At 44.4% G+C, this 15,367-nt stretch overlaps 1 protein-coding gene across 1 annotated transcript in view; it reads left to right on the forward strand.

Moving 5' to 3' along the window:
* Positions 1-13,508, forward strand: part of CDX4 (caudal type homeobox 4) — a gene marked incomplete at both ends in the record, with an annotated part of 58,763 nt that extends 45,255 nt beyond the window's left edge. Inside the window, 4 exon segments of the mRNA XM_079764545.1 lie at positions 13,316-13,363; positions 13,367-13,404; positions 13,406-13,469; positions 13,473-13,508. Of these exon segments, the coding sequence (XP_079620671.1) occupies positions 13,316-13,363; positions 13,367-13,404; positions 13,406-13,469; positions 13,473-13,508 (186 nt within the window).
* Between the last annotated feature and the right edge of the window lie 1,859 nt (positions 13,509-15,367).

Below are 15,367 nucleotides of genomic sequence, written 5' to 3' on the forward strand. Positions count from 1 at the left end.
CCCGGGACCCAGCCTCACCCAGATCCAGGGGAACACGGCCTCGCCCAGACCCAGGATTCAGCTTCACCTTGACCCAGGGGCGCATGGCCTCACCCGGACCCAGGGGCGCGTGGCCTCTCCCGGGCCTGGGACCCAGCCTCACCCGGATCCAGGGGCACACGGCCTCGCCCGGACCCGGGATCTAGCTTCCCCCGGACCCAGGGGCACGTGGCCTCACCCAGACCCAGGGGCGCGTGGCCTCTCCCAGACCCAGGGTCGTGTGTCCTCACCCGGATCCAGGGGCCCACGGCCTCACCCAGACCTGGGACCCAGCCTCACCCGGATCCAGGGGCCCATGGCCGCACCCGGACCTGGAACCCAGGCTCACCCGGATCCAGGGGCCCACGGCCTCACCCAGACCCGGGACCCAGGCTCACCCGGATCCATGGGCACACGGCCTCACCCAGACCCGGGACCCAGGCTCACCCGGATCCAGGGGCACACGGCCTTGCCCGGACCCGGGATCTAGCTTCCCCCGGACCCAGGGGCACGTGGCCTCTCCCAGACCCAGGGGCGCGTGGCCTCACCCGGATCCAGGGGCCCACGGCCTCGCCCAGACCCAGGATTCAGCTTCACCTGGACCCAGGGGTGCATGGCCTCACCCGGACCCAGGGGCACATGGCCTCACCTGGACCCGGGACCCAGCCTCACCCGGACCCAGGGGCGCGCAGCTTCACCCGGATCCGGGACCCAGCGGGGTTTCGTCTTCTTGATCCCAATTCCTGTTGGTCAATTCCCTCTCAGCAATTCCTTCGGCCATTTTCTCAGAGCTCCAGGGCAGCCACTGCAGAACTCGTTGGGCGGCGGGCTCGGCGAAGCTCTGGTGTGCCCGGTGCGCGGCAGCGGGCTGGTCCGGGGTGGCTGCGTCGGCCCTTGGGTCTGCAGCGGTGGCCGGTCACCGAGAGTGCGCACTTGGCCGCTTCCGGGGTGTTGAGATTCTTGAAGGACTCGGAGGTCAGCAAGCGCGGAGTCTCCCACCCCATGTCTCCCAGGGGCTCATCTGTCCGTGCTCGGCAGCGAGTGGAGCCTTCCCCTCAGCCGGAGACCACTGGGGGAACTGCGCCGAGCACGTTCCAGGCCGCCATTGTGTCGCCTGAGCCGTAGTTTTTAAAGTGTGGTCTTTGGGTCACCGGCATCAGCTTCATCCCGCGTACCCCTCTCTTTTATTCTAGTTGTAGAGCATCTGCTCAGTCAGCCCTCCGGTGGTTCTGGATGGTGTCTGCTCTGCTCTCCCATCATAGTCTCAAAATTGTTGTGGTAGGCAACAATCAGTCTTCTGCCTTATGCCTCCATCTTGGTCCTTCTTTGTATAGTTAAGTCTTGATTGTTGTTGGTGTCACTGGGAGGAATTGTCCTCCAGGCCACTTGGCTGTGCGGACCCTCTGTGTCTATAAAGGAAGAGTTGCTGTGCGGGAGACACGTTTATGGGCCGGGTCTTGGTGCAGCAAGGCTTTGGCGCTCACTGAGTCTGCCTCTTGAATGTGTCCCTTATGCGAGTGGTTGAAATCTGGTGTCCTCTCACACCGACCACTAGATGCCCTCGTTTCTGGGTCTCCAATGGAGTGTAGGTCAGCTACTGCCTGAGGCTCCTCAGCAGGAATTACAGCATCCCTTATATTCGTGACCTGTTTCGGTGTCTTCCCCTTTTGGCTGCCTCCCTATCGCTCAGCTTCCCCAATCTCCCTAGGTGGTCGCTCTTGATACCCCCCTTTGTGGGCTGAGTGCAAAGTCTTGGTGTTGTTAAGCCTTGATTGCTGTTGGTACACTGGAAGGATGTGACCTCCAGTCCAACTGGCTGTGAGGATCAGCTGTGTCTATGTCGGGAGACAGCCCCATTCAACTAGACTTGCAAAATTGTAAAAGCCTCTGTGTTCAGCTTGGATGGGGCGGAGTTACAGGGCGGAGCCTACAGCCTTGGCTTCCCGTCAGCCCCGCCCTATGAGGTTCCTGTGTCTCAGTGTCCCTCTGTACTCCCAGCAAACACCTCTGAGAGAAAAGCGCCCTGGAGTTTCGCGTGCTGCCAAACAGTCTAGTCTCTCCCCCAATGAATCTGGATTCCCAGATTCTCACCCAGAACTGGGTTTCTGTGTAGTCGGAACTGGGGCTCACCGCAGTCTGGCGCTTTGTCTCCTTCCCACCAGGGCGATTCAGCGGTACGGTCAACAGACCATCCTCTGCGCACAATCCCGTGCGCGCCTCCGGTGCTCTGCCCTTCGCCGCTTCTCTGCATTTCTGCCTTACAGCCCAGTTTTCCCCAGTATGAGCCTGGCTTCCCCGGGTCTTTCCCAGAACTGGGGTTCAGTGCAGTTGGAACTGGGGTTCAGCACGGTCCGGAGCTTTTGTCTCCTTCCCGCTAGGGCAATCCAGCAGCACAGGCAACAGTCCCTCCTCTGCGCACATTCCCGTGTGCGGCTCCGGCGCAACTCCTCTGTGCCTCCGCCCCACAGCCCAGACTCCCCCAGCATGAGCCCGGCTTCCCAGGGTTTTGCCCGGAACTGGGGTTCAGTGCAGTCGGAGCTGGGGTTCAGCACAATCTGGCGCTTTTATCTCCTTCCCGCCAGAGAACGCCAGCCAGGCCGTCAGCCGCCCCTTCCTCTCTGGCTCCGTCCTCCCCGCACGCGCGCGGGCTCGTGTCTCTGCACGTGTCTCCATACCACAGGCTTTTACGGCTTCTCTGATTTTCCTTGTGGTTTTCTCTTTCCTTCCAGTTGTGGGCATTTCAGTCAGCCAGCTTTCCTGTGGTTCTGGATGATGTCCGTTTTGACTTTTGGTTGTATTTTTGAAATTGTTGTGCCAGGCTGTAGGTTAGGTGTTTAACCTATGCCGCCATCTTGGTTTCTCTATTTTACCTTTTTTTAAAGTGTCATTTTATTTTCACTTTATTTTACTTTGGGATTAGTGTTCTACATTCTATTATCATCTTTCCTTTTGCATCATTTTACTCTATCTCAACTCTACCTTGATGCCATCACTCTCTTCCTAACTTTTCCCCATTTGGTGTCCTGTTTAACTTACCCTTTTCGTGCTTTAGATTTTCCCTATTCTTTCTGTTTGCCCCCTGTTAAAATATCACCCTACTTATATATCTAATTTCCAATCCCCTGCTCCAAGTCCATACACACCTCTCTCTTCTCTGCCTTAACTATCCAAAAAATTGTTTTTCTCTCTGTCCTTATGCTGTTGTTTGCTTGAATGTTGACTATATCGATTCTTTATGCATTTTTGTGAGATTGTTTTGCTTATTTGTTTTTTGTTTTTTGTTTACTTTGTTTTTGTTTGCTTTTTGCTTCTGTTTTCCCTTGCCTCGCTTGATATTAGTTATTGTTGGTAGTTTGTATTAATCTCCAGGTACTTGTTGCTGTCATTTGCTGGGATTAGTGGCTGTTCTATTGGAGTTTTCTCCCAATATATATAGTTTGGTCACCTTTTCTTACTTAGTCTCTTTCTTTTCGTTCTTACTTTTTTTTCTTCCTTTTCCCAATTACATTCTGACACTCCTTTTTTTGTATCCTCTTCTTCTTTCTCTCTTATTCCCTAATTTGCCTTTCTCTGGTGGTCACCTTTATTGAGGGTTATCAATAGCATGAATACATTTCTTTATCAGTGTCTTGTGTTTTGTACCTGGTTGTGTTGTATTTTGTGCCTTTAAATCAATGCAGGAGAGAGATAACTACACAACCAGACATCCAGAGAAGAGAGAACATGGAGAGACAAAGAAACAGCCAGCATATGAAAGAAAAGCAGGCATCACCAGAAAAGGATGTAAACAAAATAAAGGCTAACAACATGTCAGAGAAATAATTCAGAGAAATGGTCATAAGGTGGCTGAAAAGAATGGAAGACAAATTCGACAATATGAGTAAGAAATAAGAGGAAATAAAGAAGAAGCAAGAAGAAATGAAAAATGACATCGCTGCTGTAAAGAACTCAGTAGAAAGCATCAAGAGTAGACTACAAGAAGCAGAAGACCTCATCAGTGAGCTAGAAGACAAGGTGGGAAAAAATACCCAAGTAGAGCAGCTTCTAGAAAAATAAATTAAAAAGCAGGAGGAGAGCCTAAGGGAACTGTGGGACAACACAAAACAAAATAACATCCGCATAATAAGGGTTCCAGAAGGAGAGGAAACTGAGCAAGGAATAGAAAATCTGTTTGAAGAAAAAATGACAGAAAACTTCCCCGATATAGGGAAGAAAAACCCCACACAAATCCAAGAAGCTCACAGAGTCCCAAGCAAAATGAACCTCAAAAGACTGATGCCAAGGCACATTATAATTAAATTGGCAAACACCAATGACAAAGTAAGAATCTTAAAAGCAGCCAGACAGAGACAGAAAGTTACATACAAAGGAACCCCCATCAGACTAGCAACTGATATCTCAACAGAAACTCATCAGACCAGAAGGGAATGGAATGAAATATACAAAGTCATGCAAAGGAAGGGTCTGATTCCAAGAATACTGTACCCAGCAAGGCTATCAATCAAAATTGAAGGTGAAATCAGGAGCTTCACAGACAAAAAAGAACTAAGGGAATTTATCACCACTAAACAAGCAATGCAAGAAACGTTAAAGTGTCTGCTGTAAAAAACAATATAGAAAGCTAAGAAGGAACACAGGGGTAAAGATTAAGAATGGCGACAAATAAATACCTATCAATGATAACTTTAAATGTAAATGGATTAAATGCCCCAATCAAAAGACACAGGGTAATGGATTAAATAAGAAAACAAGACCCATATATCTGCTGACTACAAGAAACCCACCTCAGAGAAAAAGACACATACAGACTGAGGTTGAAAGGATGGAAAAAGGTTCTGCAGGTGAAAGGAAATGAAAAAAAAGCTGGGGTAGCAATACTTATATCTGACAAATTAGATCTCAAAGTGAAGGAAATAACAAGAGATAAGGAAGGCCACTTCATAATACTAAAGGGAGCAATACAACAAGAAGAAATAACTCAGGTAAACATATACGCACCCAATACAGGAGCACCCAAATACATTAAAAAAAATCCTGGAGGATATCAAGGGAGAGATTGACAGAAATACACTTATCGTAGGAGACTTTAATACCCCATTATCACCATTGGACAAATCCTCTAAACAAAAAATCAGCAAAGAAACATAAATCCTAAATGACTCAGTAGACCAGATGGAATTAATTGACATCTTCAGAACATTCCACCCCAAAGCCACAGAATATACATTCTTCTCAAGTGCACATGGGTCATTTTCAAAGATAAACCATATGCTGGGACATAGGCAAAGTCTCTTCAAATTCAAGAAGATAGAAATCATACCGAGTATCTTCTCAAATCACAGTGGCATAAAACTGGAAATCAACTACAATAAAAACAATCCAAAAAAGTCTAACAAATGGAGACTAAACAGCATGCTATTAAACAATGACTGGATTACCAGAGAGACCAAGGAAGAAATAAAAAACATCATGGCAACAAATGACAATGAAAACACAACAATCCAAAATCTATGGGACACAGCGAAAGCAGTCTTGAGAGGGAAGTTCATAGCTCTACAAGCCTACTGCAAAAAAAAACAATAAACAATGGTAAAAAATTACATAACCCTACAACTCAAAGAGTTAAAAGAGAGCAACAAGAAAAGCCCAGTGTAAGCAGAAGGAAGAAAATAATAAAAATCCGCGTGGAGATAAACGACATAGAGACCAAAGAAACAATACAAAAGATCAACAAAACCAAGAGCTGGTTCTTTGAATGGATAAACAAGATTGATAAACCTCTAGCCAAGGCACCAAGAAGCAAACAGAGAGGACCCAAATAAACAAAATCAGAAATGAAAGAGGTGAAATAACAACAGACCCCAAAGAAATACAAAGGATTGTTACAAAATACTACATACAACTTTATTCCAACAAACTGGACAACCTGGAAGAAATGGACATATTCCTAGACAAATATAACCTTACAAAACTCAATCAGAAAGCATCTAAAGGCTGGGCCGTGGCACGGAGGGCGCAGAAGTGAGCCTTGCACCAGCCACCTTTGTGGTTAGGAGTCGAGCTGGGCGATGGCTGGGCCCGTCCGAAGCCCCTGACCGCAGATCAAGAGGAGGGACGGCTGCTGACAGCCCATCTGCCTGAACCCCAAACCTCCCCTGCTGCCCAGAAGCCGGGTAGCTGAGTGGAGCCTCCAGGCCTGAGTTGGACCCTCACTGGAGAACTGACCCAGAACAGGGGAAACCAAGATGGTGGCATAAGGTAAACACCTAACTGTTGCCTACCACAACAATTTTGAAACTACAACTGGAAAACAGAGTGCACACCGTCCAGATCCACCAGAAAGCTGGCAGAGTGGAAAACTTACAACTAGAGGAAAAACAGAGAGGGGGACGCTGAGCCTCAGGAGCTGTGGAGGTGCGGAGATCCGTGAGCGCGGAAAGGGCGGGCGGCTGAATACGCGCAGCACACGGAGAGGGAGGGCAGCAGACGCTGCGTGGCTAGCTTTCTCGTTTGGGAGAAAAACAAAACCTCCCAACTGCACTGAAATCCAGCTGCGGTCGGGGAGAAACTGGTCTGTTTGGCAGCCAGCGAGGCTCCAAAGCTGCCTTCTCTCAGAGGCGCGCAGCCATCGATTAGGGCACGGAGAAACCGGCCCTCTTAGGGCGGCGCGGACGGAAACCAAGTTTGTCTGCGCCATTCTGAGACTCCACCCCATCCAAGCTGAGCACAGCCCTCCCAGTGACTGGATTTCTCGTTCTGGAGAAAAACAAAACCTCTGGTCTGAACTGAAATCCAGCCCCAGCTGGGGAGAAACTGGTGTGTTAGGCAACGGGAGAGGCTCGAAAGCTGCCTTCTCTCAGGGGCGCGCAGCCATTAATTCGGGCACGGAGAAACCACCCCTCTAAGGGCGGAGCAGATGGGAAACGAAGCTTGTCTGCGCCACCCTGAGACTCCGCCCCATCCAAGCTGAGCACAGAAGCTTTCCCAGCAGAGACACTGCTGATCCTCACAGCCAACTGGCTTGGAGATCAATTCCTGCCAGTGATACCAACAATCCCAACCACTCTGAACTCCAGTTTCTGGGGACACGCGGGAGACCCAGACGCCTACGGGACTCTCGGCCAGTCGGAGAGTGAGAGTGACTTTTCTGTCAGTGTGGACGACACCAGATTTCAACCACTCTCATAAGGGACACATTCAAGAGGCAGACTCAGTGAGCACCAAAGCCCTACTGTGTCTCCAGCATAGAAATTTTTCCGTTATAGACACAGCAGGTCCTCACAACCAATTGGACCGGAGGTCAATTCCTCCCAGTGTACCAACAGCAATCAGGGCTTTTAACTACACCAAGACTTTCCACTCAGCCCACAAAGGGGAGTACCAAGAGCGACCACCTAGGGTGATTGGAGAAGCTGAGCTACCGGCCCCTATAGGTCACCGACCACACAAAGCCACTCCATCAACATAGGGAGGCAGCCAAAATGTGGAGACATCGAAATATGTCACAAGTAGCAGAAATAGATGAAAGCAAACTAATGGACGACAGTGTTCAGAACCATATTTATAAGGTTACTCAAGAATCTTCTAAAAACCGCTGAGAAACTTGAAGAGACCTTCAAGAACCTAAATGAGAATACCAAAAAAATGGAAAAGGACCAGTCAGAAATTATGCATACACTGTCTGAAATAAAGAATATACAGAGTAGACCACCGCACCCGAAGAGTCAAATGAAAGATCTGGAATATGAGGAAGAAAAAACACCCAACCAGAGAGGCAGAAAGAAAGAAGAATCCAAAAGTGTGAGGATAGCGTAAGGAGCCTCCAGGATGGCTTTAAGTGTACCAATATCCGAATTTTTGGGGTGCCAGAAGAGAGAGAGCAAGATACTGAAAACCTATTTGAAGAAATAATGACAGAAAACTTCCCCCACCTGGTGAAAGAAATGGACTTACAAGTTCAGGAAGCGCACAGAACCCCAAACAAGAGGAATCCAAAGAGGACCACACCAAGACACATCATAATTAAAATGCCAAGGGTAAAAGACAAAGAGAGAATCTTACAGGCAGCAAGAGAAAAACAGTTAGTTACTTACAAGGGAGCACCCATACGACTGTCAGCTGATTTCTCAACAGAAACTATGCAGGCCAGACGGGAATTGCAAGAAATATTCAAAGTGATGAATAGCAAGAACCTACAACCAAGATTACTCTACCCAGCAAAGTTATCATTCAGAATTGAAGGGCAGATAAAGAGCTTCACAGATAAGAAAAAGCTAAAGGAGTTCATCACCACCAAACCAGTATTATATGAAATGCTGAAAGGTATTCTTTAAAAAGAGGAAAAAGAAGAAAAATGTAAAGATAAAAATTATGAACAACAAATATCTATCAACAAGTGATTCTAAAAATCAAGTGAATTAAAAATCTGCAGAACAGAATAAACTGGTGAACATAACAGAATCAGAGGCATAGAATGGGAGTGGATTGAAAATTCTCAGGGGGAAAGGGTTGTCTGTGTGGGGGGTATGGGAAGAGACTGGACAAAAATCATACACCTATGGATAAGGACAACAGCGGGGAGGGAACTGGGTGATGGGGAGATATGGGGGGGGGGAGGAGAAACAATTGTAATAATCTGAACAATAAAGATTTATTTTAAAAATAAATAAATAAATAAATAAATAAATAAATAAATAAATAAATAAAAATTAAAAAAATCAATAGAAAAAAAAAGAATCTAAACAGCTCAATAGGCCAATAACTATGGAAGAATTTGAAGCAGTCACTAAAAAGCTTCCAGCAAACAAATGCCCGGGGCCAGACAGCTTCACAGGAGAGTTTTACCAAACATTCAAAAAAGAACTAAAACCTATCCTCCTTAGACTATTCCAAAAAATTCAAGAGGAAGGAACATTTCCAAGCTCATTCTATGAAGCCAGCATCACCCTAATACCAAAACCAGATAAAGACAACACAATGAAAGAGAATTACAGGCCAATATTCCTCATGAACATAGATGCCAAAATCCTCTAGCAAATCAGATCCAGCAGTACATCAGAAAGATCATACACCATGACCAAGTAAGATTTATCCCAGGAATGCAAGGATGGTACAGTATCTGCAAATCAATAAAGGTGATTCATCACATAAACAAATTGAGAGATAAAAATCACATAGTCATATCAATAGATGCAGAAAAAGCCTTTGACAAAATCCAACACCCTTTCTTGAAAAAAATTCTCGACAAGGTTGGAATAGAAGGATATTACATCAACATAATAAAAGCTATATATGATAAACCCACAGCTAACATCATACTCAATGGGCAAAACTAAAACCATTTCCCCTAAGAACAGGAACAAGACAGTAATGCCCACTCTCACCACTCCTGTTTGACATAGTACTGGAAGTATTAGCCATTGCGATCAGACAAGAAGAAGAAATAAAAGGCATCCAAATTGGAAAATAAAAAGTAAAGCTGTCCTTATTTGCAGATGACATGATATTGTACATCAAAAACCTGAAAGACTCCGTCAAAAAACTAACAGACTTAATAAATGAATTTGGCAATGTAGCAGGAAACAAAATTAACGACAAGAAATCTATGGCATTTCTATACACCAGTAGTAAACTTACAGAAAGAGAGACTAAAAAAGCAAACCTATTTACCATCGTACCAAAAAAATTAGAATACCTAGGAATAAACGTAACCAAGGAGGTAAAAGACCTATACGCGAAAAACTATAGGACACTGAAAAAAGAGATAGAGGAAGACGTAAACAGATGAAAGAACATACCATGTTCATGGATTGCTAGAATCAACATCATTAAAATGTCCATACTACCAAAAGCAACCTATAGATTCAATGCACTCCCCATTAAAATACCAACGGTATATTTCACAGACCTAGAAATAACTCTCCAAAAATTCATCTGGAATAAAAAAAACAAGACCCCAAATAGCCACAGCAATCCTCAGAAAGAAGAATAAAGTAGGTGGGATCTCAATACCAGATATCAAGCTATATTACAAAGCCACTGTTCTCACAACAGCCTGGTACTGGCACAAGAACAGACATACAGACCAATGGAATAGAATAGAGAATGCAGATATCAACCCAAACCACTATGATCAATTAAAATTTGACAAAGGAGACATGAACATACAATGAAGCCAAGACAGTCTCTTCAATAAATGGTGTTGGGAAAATTGGACAGAGACATGCGAAAAAATGAAATTAGATCACCAACTTACACCATACACAAAAATAAACTCAAAATGGAAATGGATACAGGACTTAAACATAAGATGGGAAACCATAAAAATACTGGAGGAAACAACAGGCAGCAAAATCTCAGACATATGCAGAAAGAACTTCTTCACTGATACTGTTCTTAGGGCAATGGAAGATAAAGAGAAAATAAACAAATGGGACTACATCAAAATAAAAGGCTTTTTCACAGCAAAAGAAACCATCATAAAAACAACAAGAAACCCCACTGTATGGGAGAACCTATTTGCAAATATTATCACTGATAAAGGTTTAATCTCCAACATCTACAGGCAACTTATACAATTGAATAAAAGGAAGATAAATGATCCAATAAAAAAATGGGCAATGGACCTAAATAGAATCTTTTTGAAAGAAGACAGAAGGAAGGCCAATAGATACATGAAAACATGCTCAAAGTCAGTAATTATCCGAGAGATACAAATCAAAACGTCAATGCAGTACCATCTCACACCTGTCAGAATGGCTATTATCAACAAATCAACAAACGACAAGTGTTGGCGAGGATGCGGAGAGAAAGGAACCCCCATGCACTGCTGGTGGGAATGCAGACTGTTGCAGCCACTGTGGAGAACAGTATGGAGTTTCCTCAAAAAAGTAAAAATGGAACTCCCATTTGACCCAGTAATCCCACTCCTAGGAATATATCCTAAGAAACTGGAAACACCAATCAAAAGGATATATGCACCCTTATGTTCATAGCAGTACAATTTACAATAGCTAAGATTTGGAAACAGCCTAGGCCCATCAGCAGATGACTGGATCAGAAAACGATGGTACATCTACACAATGGAATACTATGCTGCCATAAAAAAGAAGGAATTCTTACCATTTGCAGCAACCTGGATGGAACTGGAGAACATCATGCTAAGTGAAATAAGCCAGTCAATGAAAGAAAAATACCACATGATCACACTCATTTATGGATAATACAGAACATTATAAACTGATGAACAAAAAGATAGGTACAGAGATAGTAAAGCATCAAACAGACTGTCAAATTAGAGCAGGAAGTTTAGGGAGAGGTGGGGGAGATAAGAGATCAACCGAAGGACTTGTATGCATGCATATAAGCATAACCAATGGACGCAAAATACTGAGGGTGATGGCATGTATGGGAGTGGGGGGGGGGCATTGGTAAGATATGTACACGTACCTTAATAAAAAAATGACAAGTGCTGGTGATGATGCTGAGAAAAAGGAACCCTCGTACACTGCTGGTGGTAATGCAGACTGGTGTAGCCACTGTGGATAATAGTATGGAGTTTCCTCAAAAAACTAAAAATGGAACTCACATTTTATCCAGTGATTCCACTTCTAGGAATATATTCCAAGAAACTAGAAACACTAATCAGAAAGGATATATGCATCCGTATGTTCATAGCAGTCCAATTTACAATAACTAAGATTTGGAAACAGCCTACGTGTCCATCAGTAGATGAGTGGATTAGAAAACCATGATCCATCTACACAATGGAATACTATGCTGCTTTATAAAAGAAGGAATTCTTACCATTTGTAGCAGCATGTATGGAACTGGAGAGCATTATGTTAAGTGAAATAAGCCAGTCAGTGAAAGAAAAATACCACATGATATCACTCATTCATGGATAATAAAGAACATTATAACCAGAGGCAGAGAAGCATTGAATAGACTGTCAAATTACAGAGGGAAGGCTGGGGAGTGGGGGGGAGGTAAGAGATCAACTGAAGGACTTGTATGCATGCATATAAGCATAACCAATGGACTCAGGACACTGGAGGGTGAGGGCATGTATGGGAGTGGGGTGGGAGTGCAATGGGTGGATATGGACACATATGTAATACCTTAATGATTACATTAATTAGGGCTTAATTAATAAAAAAACTGAGAAAAAAGAAGTGGAGATTTGGCAATCATAGCAATTATCTTGCTCATATCAGTTAAACTACAACAGTAACTGAACACCAGTACTGCTAGCTGAACAAAGTTTTTCTTTTATTCAGGGTATGAAATTTAATTTTCAATAGTATATATAACCTTATAATGCCTTCTCAAATTTAGTTTATTATGTGTACTTAATGAAGATTAAATCAAGCATGGTTCAATGGTTTCTGTTCATCCATATTTGACATTGCATAAGGACTGGTTGTCTTTCAAATTGTCTAGATGTAATACTGGAATTATAGAATTCTAGAATTTTTAAATCTTTTAATGTATTGTCTTATCCCAGGCAGCTTCTATTTCAACCATGTATGAAGGCACATTGTTTTCACAGTAAGTGACAAATTATTTCATTACCCTTGTTTACCAAGTTCTATGATTCATTAACCTTACTATTAAGTTTCTCTCTAGCTATGGCCATTATGGCTCAGTAGTTAGATCATCAGCTCACACACCGAAGCATGAAAGGATGGTGGGTTAGATTTCCCGTCAAGGGCACATACCTGGGTTGCAGGTTAGATCCCTGCCCTGGGTTGGGGCAAGTGTTGGAGGCAACCAGTCAATATGTCTCTCTCACACCCATGTTTCTCTCTCACTCGCTCACTCTCGCTTTCCCCCTTCCTCCCTTCTGTCCACTCTCTCTGAAAAGCAATGGGGGGGAAAAACCCTCATGTGAGGATTAACAAAAAATAAAAAGTTTCTCTAATGACAGATCATAATTATCTTTACGATTTAAATTCCTCCATTTTTATAATCACGCTTCGGTATCTGCCATTCTATCATTATTCTACCTGTACAACTGAGGTGGTGAGTGAGATTTAATATAAAGAGCACTGTATTCAGATTCAATAGCTCTAGTCTCAATATCAGTTTCATCTCATGCAAGATACTTTCGCTCTCTGAGTCTCAGCTTTTTTAAACTCTTAAATGGACATATTTCACAAGGTTATTGTGAGGTTAAAATAAAGTGATGCATGTGAAAGAGCTTTGTAATTGCTAAAGTCCCTGTACAATATCAGCAATGACTGAAAACTGCATTCAGTATGCTGCCCCATTAAGTCCAAAGTGTTTTGTATTTCAGGTGAAAATCTGGTTTCAGAGTCGCAGAGCCAAGGAGAGAAAGATGATATAAAAGAAAATCTCCCAGTTTGAGAACAGTGGAGGCTCTGTGCTCCATCAGCCCTGGGGAGCTACCTAACACTTTTTCCACAACCCCATCTGCTGTCTATAGATTTTAGCCTATTGAGATACAACAGGTCATAGTCTCTGAATGAAAGAAAGGCAAAAAACAAATAAACAAAAACAAACAAACAAACAAAAAACCCACAAGTTGTCCTTCTTTAGCATTGTCTTTTTGGTACCTAAGATATAATCAGGGAAGTTGGGACAGGACATAATTCTTACTATTAGAAACCATCCCCAGAAAACTCCTCTTATGTACTATCTATACTATGTGCCAGTTACTCACGAAGCTTGTTAGTAATTGAAGGCTACAATCTACAAGCCCTTGCAAACCTATTCACAATTTCAGAAACTTTCCAGTGAACAGACTGTAAAAAAGTTCTGCAAGGAGGAATATTTGTATTTGTGCTTATTGTTTGATGCTGAGTATGTTATTTTATGCTATCTTTGGAGGGTGGAAAAGGGTAAGCAGAAATCCTATCTAATAATAGACAAATATGCAAATTGACCATACCTCCGACACACCCACAAGCCACGCCCACCATCCAATCAGAGCGAGTATGCAAATTAACCCAAACCAAGATGGCTACAGCCACAGAGAGCAAGGTTTCCTAGGTAACAGAGAAAGCCAAGCTTTCTGCCTGCCCTGGCCAGGCCTAAGCCTCCACTCAAGCTACAAAGTTTCAATTATAGAAGGTAAACAAATTCAAACAAATGGCAGCAGAATGGAGCTTGAGAGAGCAGGCCAGGGTTGCCGGCGGCAACAGGGGAAGCAAAGCTTTCCGCACACCCTGGCCGGGCTCACCCGCTTAAGGCAACAAAGTTTCAATTATAACCCCAACACAAATGGCTGCCTGCCTCAGAGGGAGCCCCAGGTTTGGCTCTGCTCCAGGCTACAAAGTTTCAATTGTAGAAGGAAAATAAATTCCAGATACCAGGGCCTCTGCTTGGGTTGCCAGGGGGCATGGCCGGCCTGCAAACCACCACAGGCCCCTTACTCAGGCCACTCCACACCCCAAGGGAACCCCCACTTGATCCAGGACGTCCTTCAGGGCAAACCAGCTGGCCCCCACCCATGCACCAGGCCTCTATCCTATCTAATAAAAGAGTAATATGCAGATTGACCATCACTGCAACACACAATATAGCTGCCCCCATGTGGTCAAAGATCCTGCCCCCATGTGGACACAAGATGGCCACCACAAGATGGCCAGCAGGAGAGGGCAGTTGGGAGGCACCCGGCCTGCAAGGGAGGGCAGTTGAGAGGGACCAAGCCTGCAAGGGAGGGCAGTTGGAGGTGATCAACCCTGCAGGAGAGGGCAGTTAGGGGTGACCAGGCCAACAGAGGAAGGAAGTTGGGGGCAAACAGGCTGGCAGCAGAATGGTTAGGGGGTGATCAGGCTGGCAAGCAGAAGCGGTTAGGGGCAATCAGGCAGGCAGGCAGGCAAGCAGTTGGGAGCCAGCAGTCCTGGATTGTGAGAGGGATCCCAGATTGGAGAGGGTACAGGCTGGGCTGAGGGACAACCCCCCTCCGTGCATGAATTTCGTGCACCAGGCCTCTAGTTTATTTATATTTGGCTACCTTTTCAAGTGTTTAATTTAAAATCTAACAGTATTTTCATAGTAAGACAAATGCATGAAAATCAGCAGGAGGTCATTTTGAATCTATTGTCACTGGTTAATAAAAACAGTATATAAAAAAGACCAATTTTTGTCTCTCAATCATACTTGTCTGGCATCAAGTATCTCAGAACTTCCAACCTTCAATGTCAATTTCAAATCTTGCTAAAACAATGAAATCAGACTAGAACAATACAGGCCAGCTTCTGCCACCCTCCCCTCTTGCTGGTGATGGTTTCATAAGTATACAGATGTCAACCGTTTCTTCTTTGTTAATTGTGCCTTAAGAAAGCTATAAATAAATTCAGCATAGTAGTCGCAACTCTGATAA

The sequence above is a fragment of the Cnephaeus nilssonii genome, assembly GCF_951640355.1.
Source record: "Cnephaeus nilssonii genome assembly, chromosome: X".
NCBI lineage: Eukaryota > Metazoa > Chordata > Mammalia > Chiroptera > Vespertilionidae > Cnephaeus > Cnephaeus nilssonii.